This window comes from Mobula hypostoma, chromosome 5, assembly GCF_963921235.1.
Source record: "Mobula hypostoma chromosome 5, sMobHyp1.1, whole genome shotgun sequence".
NCBI lineage: Eukaryota > Metazoa > Chordata > Chondrichthyes > Myliobatiformes > Myliobatidae > Mobula > Mobula hypostoma.
This window is the reverse complement of record NC_086101.1, coordinates 37,175,292-37,201,833: the sequence shown is the minus strand read 5'-3', so window position 1 is coordinate 37,201,833 and position 26,542 is coordinate 37,175,292. Positions and strand designations below refer to the sequence as shown.

General features: G+C 44.9%; 1 protein-coding gene across 6 annotated transcripts in view; it reads right to left on the bottom strand.

Moving 5' to 3' along the window:
- Nucleotides 1–26,542, bottom strand: part of LOC134346774 (dedicator of cytokinesis protein 9-like) — a 365,134-nt gene that overhangs the window by 271,837 nt on the left and 66,755 nt on the right. Inside the window, exon 1 of one of the 6 annotated variants that reach the window (XM_063048400.1) lies at nt 9,983–10,458. The exons of 4 other annotated variants lie outside the window; for them this stretch is intronic. In XM_063048400.1, coding sequence (XP_062904470.1) covers nt 9,983–10,144 — 162 coding nt within the window. In that variant the 5' untranslated portion in view covers nt 10,145–10,458. Of the gene's footprint in view, nt 1–9,982; nt 10,459–26,542 lie in introns of those variants that run through there. One more of the 6 variants, XM_063048403.1, reaches the window with a different exon arrangement.

Below are 26,542 nucleotides of genomic sequence, written 5' to 3'. Positions count from 1 at the left end.
CCCTGCGGAAAGCAGAGAGAGGGGGGAAAGGAAAGATGTGCTTTGTGGTGGGATCCCGTTGGAGGTGGCGGAAGTTACGGAGAATAATATGTTGGACCCGGAGGCTGGTGGGGTGGTAGGTGAGGACCAGGGGAACCCTATTCCTAGTGGGGTGGCGGGAGGATGGAGTGAGAGCAGATGTATGTGAAATGGGAGAGATGCGTTTAAGAGCAGAGTTGATAGTGGAGGAAGGGAAGCCCCTCTCTTTAAAAAAAGGAAGACATCTCCCTTGTCCTGGAATGAAAAGCCTCATCCTGAGAGCAGATGCGGCGGAGACGGAGGAATTGCGAGAAGGGGATGGCGTTTTTGCAAGAGACAGGGTGAGAAGAGGAATAGTCCAGATAGCTGTGAGAGTCAGTAGGCTTATAGTAGACATCAGTGGATAAGCTGTCTCCAGAGACAGAGACAGAAAGATCTAGAAAGGGGAGGAAGGTGTCGGAAATGGACCAGGTAAACTTGAGGGCAGGGTGAAAGTTGGAGGCAAAGTTAATAAAGTCAACGAGTTCTGCATGCGTGCAGGAAGCAGCGCCAATGCAGTCGTCGATGTAGCGAAGGAAAAGTGGGGGACAGATACCAGAATAGGCACGGAACATAGATTGTTCCACAAACCCAACAAAAAGGCAGGCATAGCTAGGACCCATACAGGTGTCCATAGCTACACCTTTAGATTGGAGGAAGTGGGAGGAGCCAAAGGAGAAATTATTAAGAGTAAGGACTAATTCCGCTAGACGGAGCAGAGTGGTGGTAGAGGGGAACTGTTTAGATCTGGAATCCAAAAAGAAGCGTAGAGCTTTGAGTCTGGAATCCAAAACTACGACTACTGTGATCACTTTGCACTATTCGCTCTTACTATGTTTTCTCTTGTAAAATTTTGTGTATAATTTGTTTAATTCAGGTTTTAATGCTGCTTACATGATGTGATATGCCTGTGATGCTGCTGCAAGTTTTTCATTGCTCCTGTGCAGACGTATATTGTGAATCTGATAAGAAACTCATGACTTTCCACTTTGAGTACAGCACAGGAACAGTCTCTTTGGGCCACCATGTCTGTACTGCACATGGTTCCAATCAAAACTAATCCCACCTGCCTGCACATTGTCTAAATCCCTCCACTCCCTGCCTGTTCGTGTTTTTTTTAAGCATTGCTGTTTATCAGCTTTTAGCACCTCCCTGACAGTATGTTCCAGGTATTTATCTACCACACTGAGTGGAAAAAGATCTTGTCCCATACATCAGCTTTAAACTTTCTCCCTCTCACCTTAAAGCTGTGCCTTAAAATGTCAGCTGTTCCTCTCTCCACAGGTGCTACCTGTCTTGCTGAGTATTCCAGCAGCTTATTGCTTTATTTTTCATTTCCAATAGCTACAGTGTTTGGATTCTATATATCCTCTGTGCCAGTCACATTAGCCCAATATGCTTGACAGTTCCTCTTATGACGACACAAGAAGAGGACTTTCGGCCCATCCATGCAATGATGAAGAAGGCTTGCCAGCCGCTCTACTTGTTATGAGTTTGAGGAGATTCAGTAGATCTCCATAGAGTCTCATCGTACCTGAGTCCCACCTGGAATTTCACATATAGGACTTGGACAGATGGGAATTGGTAGCAGAGACATGGCTGTTGGGCCCCGAACCACCGCTGATGTTTGGAGGAGTAATTGTTGAGCTTTAACTCCTGTTTAGGCTCGACTAGAACTAGAAGGTCTGCTTCTTTAGGAATCTGAAGGGATTCGGAACATCATCAAAGACCGGTGCAGGTTCCTATAGACGTACAATGGAGGGCATTCTGACTGGTTGCATCACTGCCTAGTGTGGAGGCTCCAATGCCCAGGATCGCAGAAGTTTACAGAGAGACGTGTTTGTAGACTCACCCAGCTCCATCACAGGCACAACTCTCCCCACCAATGAGGACATCTTGGAGAGATACTGCCTCAAGAAGGTTGCAACCATCTCCAAGGACCCTCACCATCTGGGACATGCCCTCTTCTTGTTACTTACTACCATCGAGAGGAGGTACAGGAGCCTGAAGACCCACACTCAATGATTCATAAACAGCTTCTTCCCTCCTGTCATCAGATTCCTGAATGGTGCATGGACCCATGAACACTAACTGGTTATTGCTTCTTTTCCCCATTATTCATTTATTTTGTAATTTTATGTCTTTGCACTGCACTGCTGCCACTAGTTAACATTTCAAGTCATAAAATCAGTGATAATAAATACAATTCTGATGCTGAATGTGGAGATGCCACCTCATCCAATTCCTCCTCCTCATTTCCCTGCACCAACAATTCACCTTCGATTCTTTAGTCTACTACCTATAGAAGGGGAAATTTACCACAGCCAATTCATGTGGTCGGATCGTGCAAGGAAACCAGAAAACAGACAGAACATGCAAACAGCACTTGACACCAGGATCAAACCTGAGCAATTGGGAGTGCCACTGCACTTGAAATATTTTAAATATATTCACCGGAAGTCAGGACACCAAACTGCAAATGTGAGGACCCTATAAACAGAAACAATAAGTAACCCTTTAGTTCTCCAAATAAGTCATCAAGTCACAGAGCACTGTGGTACAGATACAGGTACTTCAGCCCAACGAGTCCATGCTGACTATGTTGTCCACCTAGCTGGTCCCAGTTTCCTCTTAATGATACTATTCCACCTTCCTCAACCACTTCCTCTAGCAGCTCGTTCCATATTTCCTGAGTGGAAAACATTGCCCCTCCGGAACTTTTAATATCTTTCACCTCTTGCCTAAATCTGAACCCCCTACTTCTGGACCACCACCCACCCCCCAACCCTGGAGGAATGATTGTTACCATCCACATTATCGATGCCCCTCATAATTTTATAAACTTCTCCAAGGTTACTCCTTCTTCTCCTAAATTGAAATGACAGAGATTAAGTGATAAATGAATCTTTCACACCTTCCTGACAGAACAGGCAACAGCCTGGTTGAACTAATTAGCACCTCCAACTGCACCACACTGGTGGGTGGTTCATTGGCAGAGCTTTTGTGCAGAAGTCTCTGGAGTGGGACTTGAACTCACAACAACAGTGAATCCCACTGTACTATAGAGCATAAAACAGTCCAACACAGGAACAGGTTCTTCGGCCTATGATGCTGTGCCAGACTAATTATACTAGTAATTAAATACCTAACTAATCCCTGCTGCCTACACAATCTCTCTCTAGTTTGTGTACATTTATGTGTTTCTTTCAGAGCTTCTTAAACACCTCCATCAGACCTGCCTCTACCACCACTTTCCAGTCACACACTACTCTCTACAGGGAAAAGATTGCCGCATTTCCTTTAAACTTAAACATGAGGAATTCTGCAGATGCTGGAAATTCAAGCAACACACATCAAAGTTGCTGGTGAATGCAGCAGGCCAGAAGCATCTCTAGGAACAGGTACAGTCGACGTTTCGGGCCGAGATCCTTCGTCAGGACTAACTTACTCCCTCTCACCATAAATGCATAAACTGTAGTATTAGACATTTTTGACCCTGGGAAAAAGATAATGGCCTGTTTACTCTATCCATACCTCTCATTATCTTATAAACCTCTATCAGGTCTCCTCTCACCCTCTGCGGTTCCAGAGTCCTGCAACTATCTGAGCCACAAGTAAGTGGTAGAGATTCCCTGATATAATGATGGAACAGAGGTAAAAATACAGATCTGTTGTCACCCACTCTGAAAAGTTATATAATACCTTCTTCCTGTAAATGATCAAATCTACTGTGACCTATGAACACACACACACACACACACACTTGTTAATGAACAACTCAAATGTGTAATTAAAGGATCGTGCAAAGAGATTATTATTTGCCAGCCTTCCTCTGCTGGCTCTGATTGTTCTGCCAGATTTCCGGAATTAGCGGCTTCATTATTCAGTGCAAATTCAGACGGATTATGGGACTGTAGTTTCCCTCCTCAGACTAATCCCAAGGTCAGAGTCACTCCTGTCCCACCTCCCATTACTAATGAGTAGGCCTCAACCATTCCTGCTATTCCTTGGGTAGCTTTTGAGGCGTCTGAGGCAAGAGAAACACCGTTTGCATGAGGCAGATGTCACAGATAGAGTCAGTGATATGCAGATTATTTTGTATAAATCTATAAATGCTTCGCGGTAGGTTCTCATTAGAGCTAGAAGTTTCACTGTGTCATTCACTGTCTGTCCTTGGTTTTGTTTTGTTTCCAGCAGATGCCGAACCTGATGTAGCTCTGCAGTCAGGTTCACTTCAGTCACTACATAGTAATGGGCCATTGGCCAAAGACAATTCTTGTCTAGGAAGAGCTTGTGTTTGGCACTCAATGCTGAGACTCCAGTCAGAACACCCCCAGGCTCAATTGAGAAACGTCTTTTCATTTCAGTCAGAAGTCTGTCTATAACCGGATAGAAACAGTGCTTGCGAAGGTTATCAGAGGATGTGACAGGTGTGTGTTCGGTTTGGGACTCAACAACAAAATCATGTAGGTGGTGGGGTGGCTGGGCCTGACTCCTTTCATGTGGTCTGCTCTGTAAACCGGCCTTGACACACAGGTCCCAAGCTCTTGCCTGAATTTCACTCTATGATTCCTGTCCCTGTTTTGCTGAGAGTGCATCGATAGCAGACTGAGCCAAGTCCACAGCGGATGAAAGCTCCAAACTGGGAGATTGTAGCTGGTCTGACATGAACTTGGTGACTTGGAATAAATCCTCAAATAGTGAGAAGTAAAGCAAATTGCTTGTCAATCAGTCCATTTACAGCTTTGGCCTCTGTTTTCCTCCATGCATTTGGTTGACCCATAATATCCTGTAGTGTAGCTGGAATGGCAGGGAGTAATTTCCTTATAGCCCACAAAGCTGTATACTGCCACGCCCAGCGTATATCTGACATTTTCTTCAACACGGGCTGTGCAGTTGATTCCAGTTTTCTGTTTCTTCATGAAAAAATCGTGGGCAGCAGAGTTAGAAAAGAAGTTGTAAGGCAGCTGCACAGTTTCAAAAACTCACCCACTTGTTGTACATTGCTCACAACATCCACTAAAACAAGGTTAAGTATGTGAGCATGGCAGTGTATATATAATGCCTGCAGGACCTCTTTCCTGAACCTCTTGTACCCTGTTATTGCACCCGGACATCACTGCTGCCTCATCATAACACTGACCTATACACGCGTTCTTATCAATAACACACTGGGCGAGTGTCTGTTCAATGCTTTTAAGAAGTGACTCTGCGTCCAACCCTTCTGCTGGAGTGAAGTACAAGAATTCTTCAAGCACTGTTTGGTTATTCAAATACTGCACCACCACTGATAGTTGCTCCTTCTTACTCAAGTCTTTACTTTCATCCACCACGATGGCAAAACATCCAGCCTCCTTGACTTCTGTACTTATTTGACGCCTGACCATATCTGCCATAATACCCATAATTTCATTTTGGATATCGTGATGGGTGTTTTTTGCATTTCCAGGATTACCCCCTATTTTTTTTTTAGCTACAGTCTTATCAAACTGCCCAATTACACTGAGCAACTCAACAGTTTTCCCCTATTCCCACTGGCAGTGGCGTGAGAGAGGAACTGGCCAAAGTTTACTGGAAAGGGACACTGGCGGGAAAGACAGCAGAGCAGCAGTGGCTGGAGTTTATGCGAGAAATGAGGAAGGTGCAAGAAATGAGGAGAAAGAAGAAATTTTTGAGTGGAAAAAGGATGCAACCGTGGTTGACAAGAGAAGTCAAAGCCTTTATTCCCACTGGCAGGAAACAGCGAGTGGGAATATAGGGATCCTATTCTGGTTGGCTGCCGGTTACCAGTGCTGTTCTACAGGGGTCCGTGTTGGGGCCGCTTTTTACATGGTACATCAATGATTTGAATTATGGAATAGATGGATTTGTGGCTAAGTTTGTTGACAATACGAAGATAGGTGGAGGGGCTGGTAGTGCTGAGGAAATGAAGAGTCTGCAGAGAAACTTGGATAGATTGGAAGAATGGGCAAAGAAGTGACAAATGAAATACAATGTTGGAAAGTGTATGGTTATGCACTTTGGCAGAAGAAATAAACAGGCACACTATTATTTAAATGGGGAAAGAATTCAATGTTCTGAGATGCAATGGGACTTGGGAGTCCTCGTACAGGATACCCTTAAGGTTAACCTCCAGGTTGAGTCGGTAGTGAAGAAGGCGAATGCAATGCTGGCATTCATTTCTAGAGGAATAGAGTATAGGAGCAGGGATGTGATGTTGAGGCTCTATAAGGCGCTGGTGAGACCTCACTTGGGAGTACTGTGGGCAGTTTTGGTCTCCTTATTTAAGAAAGGATGTGCTGACGTTGGAGAGGGTACAGAGAAGATTCACTAAAATGATTCCGGGAATGAGAGGGTTAACATATGAGGAACGTTTGTCTGCTCTTGGACTGTATTCCTTGGAGTTTAGAAGAATGAGGCGAGACCTCATAGAAACATTTCGAATGTTGAAAGGCATGGACAGAGTGGATGTGGCAAAGTTGTTTCCCATGATGGGGGAGTCTGGCGCGAGAGGGCATGACTTAAGGATTGAAGGGCACCCATTCAGAACAGAAATGCGAAGAAATTTCTTTAGTCAGAGGGTGGTGAATCTATGGAATTTGTTGCCACGGGCAGCAGTGGAGGCCAAGTCATTAGGTGTATTTAAGGCAGGGATAGGTATCTGAGTAGCCAGGGCATCAAAGGTTATGGTGAGAAGGCGGGGGAGTGGGACTAAATAGGAGAATGGATCAGCTCATGATAAAATTGTGGAGCAGACACGATGGGCCGAATGGCCTACTTCTGCTCCTTTGTCTTATGGTCTTATTCCACTGTGAAAGGATTCACAAACAAGGCAGATCCACCCAGCAGAGCTACTTGTCCATGGTAAAACCAGAACCCCAGTCCCCTCAACACTGCAGCAGTGGTCTTAAAGTTGCATAGAAGTCATCTTCCAGTCCTATTTTCATTGGGTTCTTTTTCTGCCTGCTGGAATTAAAACAGCTCAGATATAAATTCGTAAATTTTGGGAAACTGGTTTATTTTTGTCACATGTACTGAGGTACAGTGCAAATCTTGTACTGAATACCATCCATACAGATATTTTCATGACATAGTGCATTGAGGTAGTACAAGGGAAAACAATGCAGAATCACAAACACGAGAAAATCTGTAGGCGTTAGAAATGCAAGCAACACACACAAAATGCTAGAGGAACAAAGCAGGACAGGGTCCTGATTAAGGATCTCAGCCCAAAATGTCGACTGTTTAAAAGCTGCTCGGCCTACTGTGTTCCTCCAGCATTTTGTGTTTGTTGCTAAAACAATGCAAAATCAAGTGTTACAGAGAAGTGCAGTGCCGGCTGACAATAAGGTGCAAGGTCATAATGAGGTACACTGTGAGGTCCAGTGTTATCATACTAGGGGATCGTTCAATAATGTTTTAACACCACAGTGGAGTCTGGTGATACATGGTTTCAGGCTTTTGTATCTTCTGTTTGATGGATGTGGGGAGAAGAAAGATTATCCAAGGTAAAGTCTGATAGTAGAACTTTCAATACACCTTGGTAACTGCACAAACCTAAGACAAATAAGAAATCCATTCATAGTTTGAATTAATTAACCTTCACCAACCTTTATATAAGGTGAGGTTACCCCTCGGGCAGATTTGGTTTGGTGGTCATCTGACAAGGAGGTTTCTAAACTACAAAAGGTTTTGGTAGGATGAATGCAGAGAGGAATTCAACTTGTGGGGAGAGGCCACCAACAGAAAAGTTAAGTAGAAATCTTATCCAGGCGGTGAAGAGGACGTGGAATTCTCTCTCAAGAGGCAGTAAATAAAGGTTGATGTTGTGGATGGATTTAAGAATCTGGAAGCATAAGGGACGGTGGAAAAAGAGGAGATAAGCTTGAGTATAGGCTGTTGGGGCAAATATTTGTGCCTAATGTTTTACTCTAATTTTTATTTGAATGTACAAGCCAAAAATATACTTGAATCAAATGAGATGACTCCTTATCTAATGCTGGATCAGGCTCTCTTTCAAGAGGCTGCATTCAATCCATTGATGCATTCTCTGGTCCAGGTCCAGCTCAAGCAGACAGACAGCAATTTAAAAAAGCCAAAGATGCCACTCATCCTGAGGGACAAGGTCACAGTCGTTAATGAAAGCCCCACAAGCAAACTGCAGGGCAATTCTAAAACACTGTTCATTCACAAAATCTATCCTATTTAGAGAAGGGGGGGGGGAATCAGACACTAGAGGAGGGGCTCCCACCTGGGAGTTAATGGTACAGGTCTGTGGCATAAAAAAGGTTGGGAACCCCTTTACTAGAGGAACCTTTCCAATAAAAGAAGGGTAATTTCCCCAGAAAACTGCAGCGCATGGAGGTTAGATCCACATGAATAACGTGCATAGAACTCATCTTAGTCATTTGTTGCAGTGTTCTGCATAATTGACCAATAGGGAAATTATCCCAAGCACCTCAACTCAAGCTGCAATTAACCAACTTGTATGGTTGTATGGAAAGAATGGTTTATGGAGTTATTAAAAGAGGAATAGTGGTCAACAGCCAGGAAGTTATACTGAACCACAATTCAGGCCACAACTGGAGCAGTGTATCCGATACTGGTATCTACCTTGAGGAAGGATACAAGGAGGACGTGATGGAGATTTATTGCAACAGTTCCGGGAATGAGGGACTCAAGTTCTGGGAAAGGAACAGAGAAGATGCTGCTGTTGTCTTTAGAATACAGAAGGTAAAGAGAACAGTCAATAAAAGCATCTGAAATTAGGAAGGGTTTTAACAGAGTAAATGAGGAAGAAATACTTGCAGCAGCCAGTGGAGAGATTTAAAGTGGTCAGCACTTTAGAATCTGATGAGAAACAGGAAACTATACTTCAGTCTCTAAAACAAACTGAAGTGCCTCATCCCTGTGGCTATTCCAGTACTTCCTCCACACCTTAGCATATTCCTGAAGTGTATTCCTATAACGGTACACACAAAGCCTTTAAAAATGACGTTTTATATCCTCAAAGCCTTCTCACCTGCCCTCCTGTCTTCAGGAATCTGAGAAAATGTGGATTTGCAGCTGGAGAGGCAGTGGTTGCAAGACTGAATCTGCCTTTTGTTTTCCCTCACTCCTGTGGCCCTCCAACACCCTTCGACTTCCCTTCCCCACCATTCACCCACACCTTCCTCCCTCTGATTCCCCACTTCCTTCCCTTAATTCCACAGTCCACTGTCCACTCCGATCAGGTTCATTCACTTCAGCTCTTTGCCTTTTCCATTCATCACCTCCCAGCTTCTCACATCACTCTCTACCATCTGCCCTACCCTCGCTCTGACCTGGCCTCACCTATCTTATATACTCCTCCTGCCCCACCCACCCCCCCACCCTTATTTTTATTTTGGCTTCTGCTTTCTTCCTTTCCAGTCCTGCTGAAGGATCTCAGCCCAAAAAGGTTGACAGTTCATTTCCCTCCATAGATGCTGCCTGACCTGCTGGGTTCCTCCAGCATTTTGCATCCTGCTCAAGATTTCCAGCATCTGCAGAACCTCTTGTCTCCAGAGTGAATGGGAATTTGTTTAGAATTTGGAGAGGAGGCACATAGAGAGCTATGGGGAGGGAGCCAGGGAAATGCAAAATTACTTGGATAATTCAGGCAAGGGGCTAGCACAAGCACAGTAGGCAGAACAGTCCCTATGATTGCTGAATCATTCTACAATAATAAAAATATTTGCAAGCCACAAATATCCAACTCCAATTTTCCAGCAAGGAGCCAATACCGAGTAAACTAGTTGATTAATACGAATCTAAACACGCTAGAACATTCTGCAGGCTCATGTTTGTAACATTAATACAGTTCTGTGCACAGGGATCACCGAGAACAAACTAAGTTCTCTCTGAAATTGGTACGATAAATAAGGAAAAGAAAAACCAGATTTACCGGAGCTGAAGAGACAGTGATTTGCTCCTCATCTGTATCCACATTCTCCTCCACATTTTCCAATGATGTCTGCCCAGATGGATGCTTACATATATAACCACAGTTTTTCTCAACGATGGCACTCAAACCTTCGAGAAGAAGGATGCTGGCAGTACAGCCCATTTCACTGGAGTGAGTAGCCAAATGTGGGCCCCACGACACACTTCATCAGGACAAGGTTCCCTTCACCATCCTCACCTGAAGCCTGCCCTCTCGCTGGGCAGCATGAAAGCTGTGATACTAGGAACGTTCCTCACAATAAATACAGCGCTCCCCAGCAACCGTCCCTCACTGGGAGTCAGCAACACAGCTCAAAACAGAAAAGCAAAGAGCAGGGCTGTCAAAAGGTAGAGAATCCTCCAAAATTCAACGGGGGAAGGAAAAAAACACCCAACATCCAAATACAAGGGCTTTCTTCAACCAGTTAAGGACAAAACAAGTATCTTCAAATTAAGGATAAAATTATCTGTGTACACAGCAGGGGCTGGGTCTCCGAAGCACAGTGAATGCATCATCTGACGTTGTGTTACTGCTGTTCCCGCCTGTGGTTCTGTTCCATTGCAGCTAAGTGTCAATCGCTACAGAGGCTGTGCAGCATCGTTAATGCACACTACCTCCCTCCTTTCCCTGCTCATCGAAAGACACCGCATTTCTTTATTCCAGATCCCACTGGGGCAGGGCAAAAGGAAACACAACCAGCTTGCAACTCTGTGTCGGTGCTGCAAAGCATCAGCTGCGACTGTTTTTAATCCTCTCAGGTCAAAAATTCAGAAAGCCAAGCTGAGGAACACACACAAAATGCTGGAGGAACTCAGCAAGTCAGCAGCATCCATGGAGGGAAATGTACAAGTGAGCTTTCAGACCAAGACTTTTCATAAGGACACCAGAGAGCCAAGCCTCTGGGAAGCTAACTGTATTTTCGAGGCCAACAACAACCTGCATTTTAAATAGCTCCTTCAAGGCAGCATCACATCTGAAGTTGCTTCAGAGGAAACAGAATTTAACAGAGTCACAGGAGGTTCTGCAGATGCTGGAAATCTGGAGCAACATACACAAAACACTGGAGGAACTCAGCAGGTCCGGCATCTATGGAGGGAAATGAACAGTCAATGCTTCAGGCCGAGACCTTTCATCAGGGCTGAACTTTAATGCTTTATCACGTTGGGAGATATTAGTATACCAAACAAAATGCTTGGTCAAAAATACATCTTTAAAGGAAGGATGAGGGGAAGAGCAATATTTGACAGGAAATTAAGCCTGGGGAATCAAGACATGGTATCATAGACAGTGCAGGTTATCAAAAATTACCAGCAATTTTCAGCTGGGTATGTGGGCAGAGGAATGGCAAATGGAGCTCAGTTTGGTTAAAGGACCAGTGCTGCACTTTGGGAAGTCAAACCAGGATAGGAATTATAACAGCGAACAATTCACACTGCATAATTTACAGGAATTTCATGACAGATGCTAGTGATATTAAACCCGATTCTGAATGGTTGGGCACTGGGGAGTGTGGCAGAGCAGAGGAACCTACGAGTAAATTAGTAATTGGCTTATTATTGTCACATATGTACTGAGGTACAGTGAAAAACTTGTCTTGCATGCCATTCATACAGATCTATTCACTATAACCATGCATTTTTCTATATAAATTGGACAGATACATGGATGGGAGGTGTATGGAGGGATATGGTCCGTGTGCAGGTCAGTGGGACTAGGCAGAAAATGGTTCAGCACAGCTAAGAAGGGCCAAAAGGCCTGTTTCTGTGCTGTAGTTTTTCTACGGTTTTTTCTACTGAGGTAGTACAAGGTAAAACAGTAACAGAGTGCAGAATGAAGTGTTAGTCACAGAGAAAGTACAATGCAGGTAGACAGTAAGGTGCAAGAGGTCAAGACTCCACTTTACTGTACTAGGAATTGCTTATTAGTCTAATAACAGCGGGATGGAAAGTGTCCTTGAGCCTGGTGGTACATACTTCCAGGCTTTTATATCTTCTGTCCACGAATTGGGGGAAAAGAGAGAATAATGTGGTGAGTGGGATGGTACATGATCCCTGGAACTTGTGTCAAAGGCAGATAGGGTGCTGAAGAAGGCGCCCGGCACACTGGCCTTCAGTATCAGAGTTTGAACATTACGCTGCAGTTGCGCAAGATGCTGATGATGCGGCACTTGAAGTGTAGAGCACGGTTTTGTTTACCCTGTGATAGGAAATATATTGTTAAGCTGGAAAGAGGCCAAAGAAAATATACGACAATGTTGACAGTTATCAAGGGCTTGGGAGGGGTTGAATAGACGAGGACTTTATCCTTTGGAGCATTGGAGAGAAAAGAGTGACCTTATAGAGGTATACAAAATCGTGAAAGGCACAGATAGGGCGAATACACACAGAGAAAAGGTGAGAGGTTAGAGGAGACAGAGTCAATGAAAACATGGGAATAAAAAGGGAATAATATAGGATTAATTGAAATGGGTGGTTGATGTGGCTTCAGTGAGCCAAAGGGCCTGGCTCTGTACTGCTTCTCTCCAGAACTTTTTGTCTAAAACACACACTAGATAAGATTCTGATGAAGGGTCTTGGCCTGAAACGTTGAATGTTAATTCCCTTCCACAGATAATGCCCGACCTGCTGAATTCCTCCAGCATTTTGTGTGCTGCTGTGGATTTCCAGCATCTGCAGAACCTCTTGTGTTCTTGATGAAGTTCAACAGTTCAGCATAAATTTATAAAAAAATAGCACTTCTACCATGCTGTAGAATTTACCAAAGCCTTGTGTAATCTTAACAGGAGGCACGCCTCTTTATGACCCTGCAAAATGTTGCTTTCTGATTAGCAAAGAAGATTGCGTGAAATGCCTCCCTATCATTAACCCCTCGTGAAATAACATTAACCATGCTTCCACAGGGTGCACTCCCACCTCAGAGCCTGAAGGTTAAGGGTTCAAGACCCATTCTGAAAAGTACCAAAATCCAGACAGTCGTTTTTGATTAGATATTAAACAACCATTGCTTTTCCCAATCTTAGCATGTCCTTCTTTACTTCATTGTCCCTATGGTGCATTCCTATGGTACAGTACGACTCTGTTGGAGACCATAACAAACTGCAGAGTTGCAAATTGGCACATCACACAAACTAGCCTCTCCTCCAGGGACTCTGTGACAGCAGCTAACATAATCAAAGACCCTACCCACCGAGACTTTTTCTCTTCTCCCCCCCGCCCATCAAAACCTGAAAGCATGTAGCAGCAATCTCATCAGCTTCTATACCATTGTTGTAAGATTCAGTGGTTCCCCAGCACGACAAAATGGACTCCTCACCTCACAATCCACCTCATCATGGCTCTAGCACTTTCTGTGCAACGGTAACATTTCAATCTGCATTCCGTTATTGCTTTCCCTTGGTACTAACTCGATTTAGTGACGTGTTAAATGTTTTGTACGGATGGCATGCAAAATACCGACAATAGTAAGTCAATTTAATCAATTTAATGCGGCAAACCATCTGCACACAGACACAAGGTGCAACAAACCTCACTGACAGTAACCGGATTATCGGGAGTAAGTTGATGGATGAGTACTGCCCATGGAAGAGGGGAAAAAAAATCTAGAAGGCAAAGATTTAACGTGAAAAAGGCAAGATTTAAAAAGGGACTTCAGAGGCAATTTCTTCCCACAAAGGATGGTGGGCGTATGGAATGAACTGCCAGAGAAAGCAGTTGAGGCAGCTATATTAAAGATGTTAGAAAGGTACAATGACAGGTACATAGAGAAAGCTTAGAGCAGAGGTTCCTAGTCTGGAGTCCACAGACCCCTTACTTAATGGTATAGGTCTATGACATAAAACAGGTTGGGAACTCCTGGTTAAGAGGGACATGGGCCAAGCACTGGCAAATTGAACTAAATTAGCTGGGCACCTTTATGGCATGGACAAGTGGAGCTGAAGGGCCTATCTCCATGCTGTATAACTCTAATATTGCCAGGAAGAAGCTCCCTGCCCTTCTTGACAGTAAGCCATTTGGCTTTTTGCATTCACTTGCTGGGTAGAATTAGCCTCTGATTAGCAGCACCTCCCGCAGTGCAGCACTCTCTCATAAACTTTCTACCGAGGCAGTCTCCTGGGGCAGAAGGCGACATGCTTGCATTTCAGAACTCTGAGGGTTGGAAGGTGCCCCCAGGGGGTTGTTTAATAGGTGGCAGTTGTTCTGCATCCACTGAGGTCCCGGTTCAACGTCAAGGAGGCTCACGAGGACTGGAGTCCATCTACGGCTACATGGACTTGCACACCATGTGTGTGTATACACACACACACACACACACACACACACACACACAGAGATGTTCATGTGAACAGGAGCCACGGGGACCTGGATACCCAGAGTCTGGGGGTCAATGCATGAATGGACTTCAAGCTCGATGGCCGAAGCCTGCAGAATGGAGCCCCGGAGGCATGAGGTAGCAGGATTGCCCGTGTGTTTAGGAGGGTGGGAGGGAGTTAAGAGGCTTTTTTTTTGCTGTGGCCGACTTGTTGTTTGTTGTGTTCTATGTTGTTCTGCAGAGTGCTGTGGGCATGCTATGTTGGTGCCAGGAACATGTGGTGACATTTGCAGTTGTTAAAGCAAACACATATTCACTGTTCGTTTCAATGTAAATGAATCTGAACACACACCTTCCTTGATCCACCATACTTTCCTCACATTGGAAGAATTGTCCATGATTTTTTATACTCAAGTCTCTGGAGTAGGAACTTGAACTCAACCTTCAGACTGAGAGAATGTTGTAATATTTCTCTCCCCTGCTGCTGTGACATACCAAACGAAAGCCAAAGGACAGATTTACCACAGGAAGTGCACTGCCAGAAAACTCATGCATTACCACACTGTGATGCTAAGTAGCTGCAAGACCACTGTCGTCTTTTGCACCTTCCAAAGTAACCCTATGATACTCGGATTGTTTGCCTAGTACAACTTGTCAGGCTTCTGACTGGTGTGCTGCCATGCCCAGCCAAGCGAATGCTGAAGATCACAGCAGTCCACCTCGTTACCACAAAGGGAAGGGCGTGCGCCTTTACGGTAACCATAAGACACAGGAGCAGAATTAGGCCATTTGGCCCATCAAGTCTGCTCCACCATTCAATCATGACTGATCCTTTTTTGCCCTCCTCAGCCCCAATCCCCAGCCTTCTCCCTGTAACCTTTGATGCCGTGTCCAATCAAAAACCTATCAAGCTTGACCTTAAACACACCCAACGACCTGGCCTTCACAGCTGCCTGTGGTAATAAATTCCACGGATTTATCACCCTTTGGTTAAAGAAATTTCTCTTCAACTCAATTTTAAACGGATGCCCCTCTATCCTGAGGCTGTGCCCTCTTGTCCTAGACTCCCCCACCAGGAGAAACATCCTTTCCACATCTATTCTGTCTAGGCCTTCCAACTTTCGAAAAGTTTCAATGAGATCCCCCTCATCTTTCTAAATACCAGCGAGTACAGACCCAGAGTCATCAAACTTTCCTTGTACGACAATCCTTTGCTTCCTGGAATCATTCATGTGAACCTCCTCCGAACCTTCTCCAATGCCAGCACACCTTTTCTCAGGTGAGCCCAAAACTGTTCGCAATACTCAAGGCGAGGCCTTATAAAGCTTCAGCATCACATCCCTGTAACACTCAAGGAGGAAACATTCAAGCCAGAAGGGGCACTCGTCTCCCGGAAGCCGTCATGCAGCTAGGAAAATAGCAGAAAAAATATGCCAAGGAACAGCCATTTAGTGAGTTCTAATCAAATGTAAAGATCATAGCTTGAATTAAAGGGCACAAGTTCCTTGAGCCCCAAATCTTTGTTTCCCATGTGGTTGGGGAGGTAGGGAAGAATCAGCTGAACAGCCAACTTTTTTTTGCAATATTTGGGACAAGATTTTACGCAGTGTTATTTCAAAGGCCCTGCATTACTATAGCACCTGTCACATATTTCTATGGAAATCCCAAAGCACTTTCCAACACTTTGAAACAGGGACACCATTGTAATGTCGGAAATACAGCAACCAATTTGCAATCGACAAACTCCCACAATTGGCAATAACTATCAGATTAAGAATAAACTTTGGCCAGTATTCCAGGGGTAATTTCCTTACCTTTCTTCAAAACAGTGCCTGCTGGACCTTTAATGCTAAGCTGACAGAGCAGATGGGGCCAAGGTCAATTACCTCAGGGGTTATATCTCAGCCCTCTTTCTGTGCTGCACTCGGAACGTCTGTGCCCAGTTCTCAGGTGACAGGCCTGAACAGAAGGCATTGACTTTGAAGGCAGGCTTACATCGGACCATTTGCCGCTATGAATAGGGACACCAAGGCTTCCTCCCATCATCAGCTACACACCCCAACACCAGCCGGTGGAAATATAGGCATGGACAAACCGGTTTCCACCATAAACTGGAGTACCGTCACAGAACAGTGGGTTTTCATTCTTCCAAATGCAAACAGCATTTCCTTTTTGAAATACCTCATCCTTGTAAAACAGAACCTGCTCTCAGAAGGTTTGATGTTTTCAAAGTCAAAGTACATTTATTATTAAAGGGTGTATACAATAGGTAGCCACAAAACAAAGAAACCCAGTAGAACCATTAAAATAAAAGACTGTCGAACACCCAACAGGCAGAGAGAGAGAAAAAACAGATCACACAAACAATAAAAGTAAACAAATAGCATTCAGAACTGAAATTCATGAGAGTGAATCCACAGCCGATTCAAATTGCAGGCCACAGCCTCAGTTCAGTGCAGAGAAGAGGAAACAGAAGTTTATTCCAATGCCGTAATCTGCATTAAAAACACAGGCACAGTAAGAAACTCTGGAAGACCATGTGTTGAAAGTCTTTGCTGCAAAGGCCAGATTTCATTCTGAGTGGCTACTGGTTCGTTATTGTCACATGACCTGAGATGCAATGAAAAACTTTACTTTGCATGCCATGCATACAGATCATTTCAAAACATCAGTACATCCAGAAAGTACAAAGGAAAAGGAATAATACAAAGCTACAGAAGGCTCAGATTTCAGGAGATCATCCAGAAGGAAGTTACAAGGGAAGAGCGTTTTTGAATGAAACGTGAAACTGCAGCCCTGTCTACTCTTGGGTGGAGATGGGTCATCTTGGCTAACCGATTACCTAACGCGACCCTGAGCAAAAGGAGAGAGTGTCTTCACCGTGTGTTGACCACCATTAACCCCTCAACCTTTTGGTTACCACACCGCTGTTTGAGGGATCTCAATGCGCATGGACTGGTCACAATTCGCTGCTGAGGTGACCCAAGGACAAAACTATGTAAAAACACACCCTTAATGAACGTGGATAAACCCTATACATAAAATTATCAGAGGCTGTGTCCTGGGACCTGCTCACAAGTACCGTCACAAAGGCAGCACAACAGCACCTCCACTTCCTTAGAAGTTTGCATGGATTTGGCATGTCAGCAAAAACTGAGAAACTTCTGTAGATACACAGTGTAGAGTATCCTAACTGGCTGCATATCAGCCTGCTGTGCCCTGGAATGGAAAAGGCTACAGAAAGCGGTGGATGCAGCCCAATGTATTCTAGGGAAAGCTCTCCCACCACTGAGTACATTTCAATGGAGAGCTGCCACAAGAAAAAGCAGCATCCCTCATCAAAGAACCCCCACCCCACCACCTAGTCCATCCCCTCTTCTCGTTACTACCATCAGGCAGGAGGTACAGAAGCATTAGGTCCCACATCACCAGATTCGGGAACCATTGTTACCTATAACCATCAGCCTCCTGTACTGGAGTAGATATCTTCATTCATCGCTAATTCTACAATCTAAAGGCTCACGTTATCTGTATTTCTTTCCCCACACACAAAATGCTGGAGAAACTCAGCAGGCCAGGCAGCATCTACCTGACGAAAAGAGACCTGCCGAAGGGCCTCAACCCGAAACGTTGAGTGCTTACTCTTTTCCATAGATGCTGCACAGCTGCTGAGTTCCTCCAGCATTTTGTGTCTGTTGCTTTGGATTTCCTGCACCTGCAATTTTCTTGCGTTTGTGATTTCATTTTCACAGTTTGTCTTCTTTCACACATTGGTTGTTTGTCAGTCTTCATCTGTTTATGTGTAGTTTTTCATAAAATTCTACTTTTTCCCCCTGCAAATGTCTGAAAGAAGATGAATCTGATCGTGTGGATAGTCAGAGGCTTTTTCCCAGGGCTGAAATGACAAACACAAAAAGGCACAGTTTTAAGGTGCTTGGAAGTAAGTACAGAGGAGATGTCAAGGGCAAGTTGTTTTTTTTTAAATGCAGAGTGGTGAGTGCGTGGAATGGGCTGCCGGTGACGGTAGTGGAGGTGGGTACGATAGGGTCTTTTTAAGACACTCCTGGATAGGTACATGGAGCTTAGAAAAATAGAAGGCTACGGGTAACCCTAGGCAATTTCTAAAGGAAGTACATGTTTGGCACAGCACTGTGGGCCGAAGGGCCTGTATTGTGCTGTAGGTTTTCTATGTTTCTCATAATGGAGGGCAATATACATGTACATTGATATCACATTTACTTTGAACTTAATCAAACAGTTTCGGTGCTCTATGTCTTCATGACTATCAAGATAGCAGAGTGATCACCACACTATCAACAACTCCATCAAAGCCGTGTAATAAACACTTGCTTTAATTGGCCTACCCCAGAATTCCCAGGACCTGGATTATCCCCAGTGCATAGTTATCAGCAAAATCATTGTGTTTGCTTTGGAAATTTTTGTTCAATGACTTTGGAAAAGAAAATCAGATGCAGGAATGGGGCTATGAGGGGAATTATCCAGTAGGAAGTGGAGTCCAGTCCCATCTCATTGGCTGTGAACCCAAGTACGAAAATGTCTCACAAAATGCTGGAGGAACTCAGCAGGTAAGGCAGCATCTACAGAGGGAAATGACAGTCTACATTTCAGGCTGTAACCCTTCACACTGGTGTGGTGCTATACCCAGCCAATTAAATGCTGAAGATCACAGCAATCCATCTCACTCCCACTAAGGGAAGGACGTGCACCTTTACAGTAACAAACCAGGAGGGGCACACATCTCCACGGAAGTAGCACAGAAAAACGTTTCCAAGGAACAGCCTTCAATACCAAGTGGATTTCAAATGCAACATCACTGCTTGAAATAAAGGACACTAGTTCCTGGACCACTTGCAGTCCAGATGAAGTGTGTTGCCCTAAAGTTAGTTAATTACTGCCTGTTATACCACTGGCATCCAGGGCAGCAATCAAGGTTATCTTCATTGCAGTTTCCATAACAATTTACTTTTGACCAGTCAGAGTTGTTAGCCCTCAGCTGAACCTCCGAACCTGCCGAACCACTGTTAGTCTGGCCTCTACCGTTTAACCTGTTTGGTATGGGTGACCCTACCAAAAATCAAAGCACAAGGCCTGGCTCCAGCCAAAATAGCTCTCGGGTCAGTGAGGCACACAAGTCTCTAAATGCTAGAACAAGGCGGTGGTCCTCTTGGAGGTGACCTGAATCACTGACTGTCCGTTTCTCTCCATAGATACTACCTGACCCACTCACCCTCCAGTGTTTGGTACTGGAATTGGTTTATTGTGATAAGTACCGAGACACCTGTCTTGTGTACTGCTCATAGATTAAACAGTGCTCTGAGGATAAAAAACAGTAATGCAGAATAAAATATAACTACAGAGAATTGGCAGTGCAGGTAAACAATAAAGTGCAAGATCATAACGAGGTAGATTGTGAGGTCAAGAGTCTAGCTTATCATATTAGGGAACTATTTAATAGTCTGATAACATCAGGGTAGAAGCTGTACTTGTGCCCAGTGGAGGAGAGATAGTCCTGGGTCGGTGGTGCCTATGATTATGCTGGTTGCTCGACTGAGGCAGTGGGAAGTGTAGACAGTGTCCATTGAGGGGAGGCTGGATTTCATGATGTGCTGAGCTGTGTTCAGAACGTTCTACAGTTTCTTGCTGTAATGGGCAAAGCAGTTGCCATACCAAGCTGTGATGCTTCCTGTCAGAATGCTTACTATGGTGCATCAATAAAAAATTGGTCAGGGGAGACAGAAACATGTCAATTTCTTCAACCTCTCAAGGAAGTTCGTGAACTTTTTTGATTCCAGATTTCCAGCACCTGCAGTCCCTCAAGTCTCCATGAAAGTGCCAGTGAAGCTGGATAGATCTGCACTTCCAGTCACCCTCTCCAGAACTTCTCCCCAGAGCAGTGAGTATCTCCAACACAAAGGACAGGAGCAGTGGTTCAAGACAGCCTCCGGTTCACCAGCAGACTTGGCACAGCTTGTGAATGAACAGTGAACATTTTAATTTTAAAAAGACATGCACATAATTAGACCCTTTGAATGCGTTACTGTTTAGGATGGTGGGCACGTCCTGGTCACAACCTTCTGGTGAATTGTCAGAGGGGACACATACCAGGTCAAATTCCAGCAAGCCTACCACAGAACCTACGTATGAAATGGAGCTTAACAACAGAATGATTGAAAAGGAGATGTTTGTTCAACAGGTTTAATGCTCTGCTACTTAATTAGCAAAGGCAGCACTGCCCAGTGGGAACACCCCTTACAGTTGAGTTCTAATCAATTCTTTTCAAAATCAGATAATGCAGAAAGAACAATTCCAGACTGTTGAGTAATATTGACTGTTGCCGATGAAAGGTTCTTATTTCTTCCACATCCTCAGGAAGTTCAGATGGCATAATAAGTAGGAGTCACTGTCGTAATGCAGGAAACACAGCAACCAATTTGTGCACAGCAAGCTCCCACAAACAGTAGAGTCAGAATCAGGGCTATTATCACTGACACAAGTCGGGAAATTTGTTTTTATGGCAGCAGTAAGTGCAGGCATATCGAATGACAAGTTACAAAATTTTTTAAAAGTAGCGCAAAAGAGGAATAGTGAACAATGCTATAATTACCAGATATATATCAATGTGCTCATTACACTACAGAAGGCTACACCCTCCACTGAGGCTCCTGACCCAGCCATACTTTTAGACCCCCCCTTGTTCCCTGTAGCCCCACAATTTATTCACTCTCTCGTGCCCCAACAACTCTTTTTGCCATTTACCTCCACTGGGGACAATTTTCAGCAGCCAGTAACCCGCCAACCTCTGGGCAGAAACGGGAGTGCTCAGGCAAAGCCAACACAGTCACAGGGACACCATGCAAACTCCACGCAGACAGTGCCCAAGGTCAGGATTGAACTAGGTTCCTCGCCGATGCTGAGCTGCTGCTCTAACCACTGCACCTCCATGTTGCCCCCGTTGTTTACGGAATGAGTACTAGTCAGGATGTCGATGACTAAGATCGCTGGAGCTTTGGAGATGGAGGGAATTAAGGAATGCGCTCAGAAGTGGACTAAGGGCACAGAATAGCTATGATCCCATTTTATCATGGTACAGTCTAGAAGGACTGAATGGCCCTCTTCCTTTTTCATATCTATAACTCTGCCACCTAAGTGCCTGCATTGGGATCCCAAACAGACGGTACCCATTCAATCTGCACTGAAATATCTGGGAAGGTTCAGTGAGGCTCCAGTGCGATCCCATGTACAATATTTCCAAGCATAGTCAATGACCAGATGTGTCGAACAACAAGACCCTGAGCCAATACAAATTAAATTTGGGTGTGGAGAATAAATAACGAATTCCTCTAAAAGACAAGAGCTGTTGGAACCAGCTACGGTTAAGATTTTCGAAAGCATTGCATGATCAAAGTTATTGTGCAGCCAACCTAGATTTTCTGCCTGTTCTCCTGTTCCATCTGCTTCCCAACGTGTTCTGCACTCTGCAGCTTGTTGACTGAAAATCCATCAGCCAAAGTTGAATAGTCTTCAAGCTGTCAGCTCAGAACCACGAGCTTCTACATGGGTGGTGCTGTAAGGGACCCCACTCCCCAGACAGGGACAGAGATGATTGTATGTGCATATCAAGCTCATTCACCAGACATCTGTCACATCACGACTATCCCCCCACCCCCCAAAGTATTTCTTCTGCAGAGGCTTAATTGGATTATAACCCCAGTTCTGATGAAGGATCCTGGTCCTGAACTGTTAACCATTTCTCCCTTCACAGATACTGCCTGACCAGGCAGAATTTATACTTCTTCCACTGCATTTGCAACCAAACTGGTTTTGCCCTCAACCTCATTTCATAAGGTACGAACCACTGCTCTATATAAAGTGAAGCCTTGTTAAAGTGTCCTCCCATGTTCGATGGAGCCACCAACATTCTGGAAGTTCATTAACAGCCACAACCAAACCACACAAGAAATTATAACTCACAGTTCTGCAGACCATCATGACAAATAAAGGTAGCTTAGTGGTTAGCACAATGCTTTAGCATACCAGCGAGCCGGGTTCAATTCCCCTTGCTGCCTGTAAGGAGTTTGTACGTTCCCACTCTGATCGCATGGATTTCCTCCAGGTGCTCCAGTTTCCTCCCACAGTCCAAAGGCATACCGTGTGGTAGGTTACTTGCTCGTTGTAACTTGTCCTGTAGTTAGGCTAGGATTAAATCAGCGGATTGCTGGGCGATGTGGCTCGAAAGGCCGGAAGAGACTATTCTGCGCTGTAAGTCAATTAAAAAAAGGTTCTGAAGACAAGATCCAAATGGTGACCTTAGGTTGTTAAAAATAATAGACTGCCGTGCAAAGAGCACTCAACTGAATTCCAGCAACAGACCCTTCACTGTCACTCAAATCTGGCAGCTAAACAAGAAGGAAGGACAACTACTGGGACAGTATTGACACTGGATCCCTTCAATGCTTCGATTGACACCAACAATGAGTAATTCTACCTCAGCAATGGAACACCACAGGCCACCTCTTGCCCCGCCATGGACTTTTCACTGAATGCATTTTTTGCACCAAGATCTTGTCTTTTTCTCCTTCACCATCTTATATAATTTATGTGTAAGATATTCTGTATGTTGTGTCTGAGCCTATAAGCCTGTGATGCTGCAGCAATTATATCTGCACCTTACCGTACGTGTGCACATGACAATAAACTCAACTTGATGAATGCCGTGAGGCGAAATCGCTCTAGTCCAGGGGGTCCCAGCCTGGACCCCTCAGTTAACGACAGGGGTTCACGGAATAGGAAAGGTTGGTAACCCCTGCTCTAGTCAGTAACTGGAGAATACCACAGTCAGCCCACACTTCTCTCTCTCCTTCCTGAAACAATCAGAGGGTGAAAGCACCACAACTACAGAGTGCTGGCCCATGACCAGGAAACACCCAGCTTCACCCTCGGGGTTAGACCATCAGGATCGGGTTCATCATCACTGACAGATGATGCCAAGCATGGTGTTTTTCTGCAGCAGGACAGAACAAGACAGGAAAATATATGCACATTACAAAAATAAATAAATATACAAAAAGAAGGAATAATGAGGTAGTGTTTATGGGTTCATGGACCATTCAGAGGCTTGATGGTGTAGGAGAATGAACTGTTGCTAAACCACTGAGTGTGGTCTTGATGCTCCTGTACCCCCCTCGCCAATGGTAGTAATGAGAAGAGGGCATGTCCTTGATGGTGAGGGTCCTTAGTGATGGATGCTAGCTCCTTGAGACGCCACTTCATGAAGATGTTCTCACTGGTGAGGCAGGTTGTGCCCATGATGGAACGATAACCCTCCGTAGTCTCTCACAATGCTGTGTGTTCAAGGCTCCGTACCAGACTGAAAGGTAACCAGTCGGGATGCTCTCCACAGTCCATCTGTAGAAATTTGCACGTCTTTGGTGACATACTAAATCTCCTCAAACCTCAAATGACGTAGAGTTGCTGCTATACTTTCTTCGGGTTTGCAATGTGCCAAGACGGCAGTGAGGGCACAACATTACCACTCCCAATCTCAACAATGGTTGGGAACCCAACATCGGGGGTGTCTGCTGCCGATCCGCTGTCTCGGTAGTTGTGAAGCTCCAGCTGGAACTCAGGAGGCTATGTGGTTGCATACCTTTCTGGAGAAAGAGCAAAGAACTGAATTTCTGCAGTGCCGACACATGCCAAAACACTACACTGATTTTGCAAGTGCAGCCTGTTTCAATGTAGGGAGCCCGGCAACTTGTGCACAACAAGATCCCACAAGCAGCAAGACAAGGCGAACCGGGGCAACAAGTTGCTGCCGGTGGAGGGGAACGTACTGGCATCATGGGACAACCTATTATTTATCAAAACAAGTAGCTGGGGATCTTCCACGTTCACCATGGGCACAGCCTCAGTTTAACTTGGGCACACAAGACACAACATGAAATGTCGACTGCCCACTTCTCTCCACAGATGCTGCCTGACAGGCCAAGTTCCTCCAGCATCTTGTGTGCTGCCTCAACCAAAAGATGTCCACATTAGACCTGCAAGCTCCCTGTGCAAGACATCACGGGGGCTCAACAGCATGGCTCGATGCTGAACCAGACGACACCTTTCAAAATGGGGCTGTGGCACAAGCTGAACCATTGCTTCATTAACTTGCAGGGGTTCATGAGATTGCAAAGTTAAACATTTTTGATGCTTCATTCACATTTCTGCAGCCTTGCCCTTTGCTGAAAGAAGCATTCCAAAGTAATCAACAAAAATCAGTCCTGGAACCGGCAAACGGTCAGTAGTGAGATTGCAGCTGTTGTCCTGCACTGAAGGAAATCTCAGGTGGATGGGGGGGAGAGAGGGGAGGGTGGAACTGCCAGAAATGTGGTCATTGTTCCTCCCCCAGTGACTCTGGTCGAAAGCCTCAGTTCGAGTAGAAGTGTGTAATGATTTTTGGCACGTTGATGGACTCCACCAACTGTAGCTTTCACAACTCGCAATTGTATCAAAAGCCCGAGTTTCTTCCCACGCCAATTTGGCCTTGCCTTTTTTTTCTGGCATTAACAAGTTGCTAGCTCAATGCTCAACCCAGCACGAGTAGAATTTGTGCAAGGAGCCGGCCAGATTCAAACCCGGGACCTCTCACTCCGAAGCCCAGTGCAGATACCACTACACCACTGGCACGGGCTATCAACAGCCTGAAGCTTTTCCATGAGACCCCTTCCAACGTCCAACTGAGTAAAGAAGGCCCACTTAGACATAGCCCCAAACTATCTGCTGCTGATTACGGTACATTCAAAGTGTTGCCTGTGAGGGTAACATGAGAGAAGAGAGAGAAAAGAGAGAGAAAAGAGAGAGAGGAGAAAAGAGAGAGAGAGAGAGAAAGAGAAAGAAAAAGGAGAAAAGAGAGAGAGAAAGAAAGAGAGAGAAAGAGAAAGAGGTGGGGAGATGGGACAAAAGGTAGATAGAGAGAGAGCTGGGGAGATGGGGAGAGGGTAGATAGAGAGAGAGATGGGGAGATGGGAGAAAAGGTAGATAGAGAGAGATGGGGGAAATGGGAGAAAGGTAGATAGAGAGAGATGGGGAGAGGGTAAATAGAGAGAGAGATGGGGGAGATGGGAGAAAAGGTAGAGAGAGAGATGGGGAGATGGGGAGAGGGTAGATAGAGAGAGAGATGGGGAGATGGGGGAGAGGGTAGATAGAGAGAGAGAGATGGGGAGATGGGAGAAAAGGTAGATAGAGAGAGAGATGGGGGAGATGGGGGGAAGGAAAGAGAGAGAGAGAGAATGAATAAGAATTACTTTATTTCTGTAGCATCCCCCTCCACCATCCCAGGAGATCCCAAAGCAACTCAGTTGTAAAAGATTGCAGAGAGTTGCGGACTCAGCCAGCTCCAGCACAGATACTAGCCTCCTCAACCATCGAGGAGACCTTGAAAGAGTGATGGCTCAAGAAGGTGATATCCATTATTAAGGACACTCATCATCCAGGGCATGCTCGCTTCTCATTCCTACCATCAGGGAGGAGATGCAGAGGCCAGAAGACACACACTCAATGTTTTAGGCTTCTTCCCCTCCACCATCAGATTTCTGAATGGTCCATGAACCGATGAATATATCCTCACTATTTTGTACTAATAATTTTATTTTTATATTTATGTAATATATAGTAATGTTTTATGCCTTACATACTGCTGCTGCAAAACAACATTTCACAACATATGTCAGTGGTAATAAGCCTCATTCTGAGCCAGAGGTCCTGAGATATCATCACCATGGTAACACATTTGAACACAGCAAGGCCTCCACAAACTGCAGAGTACTAATAGCACATGGACTTTATATTGTGCTGAATGGGGGATAATATTGACCAAGCCACAGAGGCAGCAAGAGTCCTACACTTTTTTTTTGAAGCAACAACTTGAGATCTTTGAGCTAAAAGGCAGCAGGGACAAAAAGATATGGACTGTGGAAGCCTGAAATCAGGCAGCAACAGAGTTAATGCTTCAAGGTGACAACCTCTTCTAACAACCAGAAGGATGACACAATTAGCAGGACTGATTTACTTATTGCCTCAAATTCACTGCAATCCTAAAAGGATATGAGTACACCCCACGTTCTTATTCTGACGTCAGCCCCCTTCCATTCCAGTCCTGATGAAGGGTCTTGGCCCGAAACATCCACTGTTTATTCCTCTCCATAG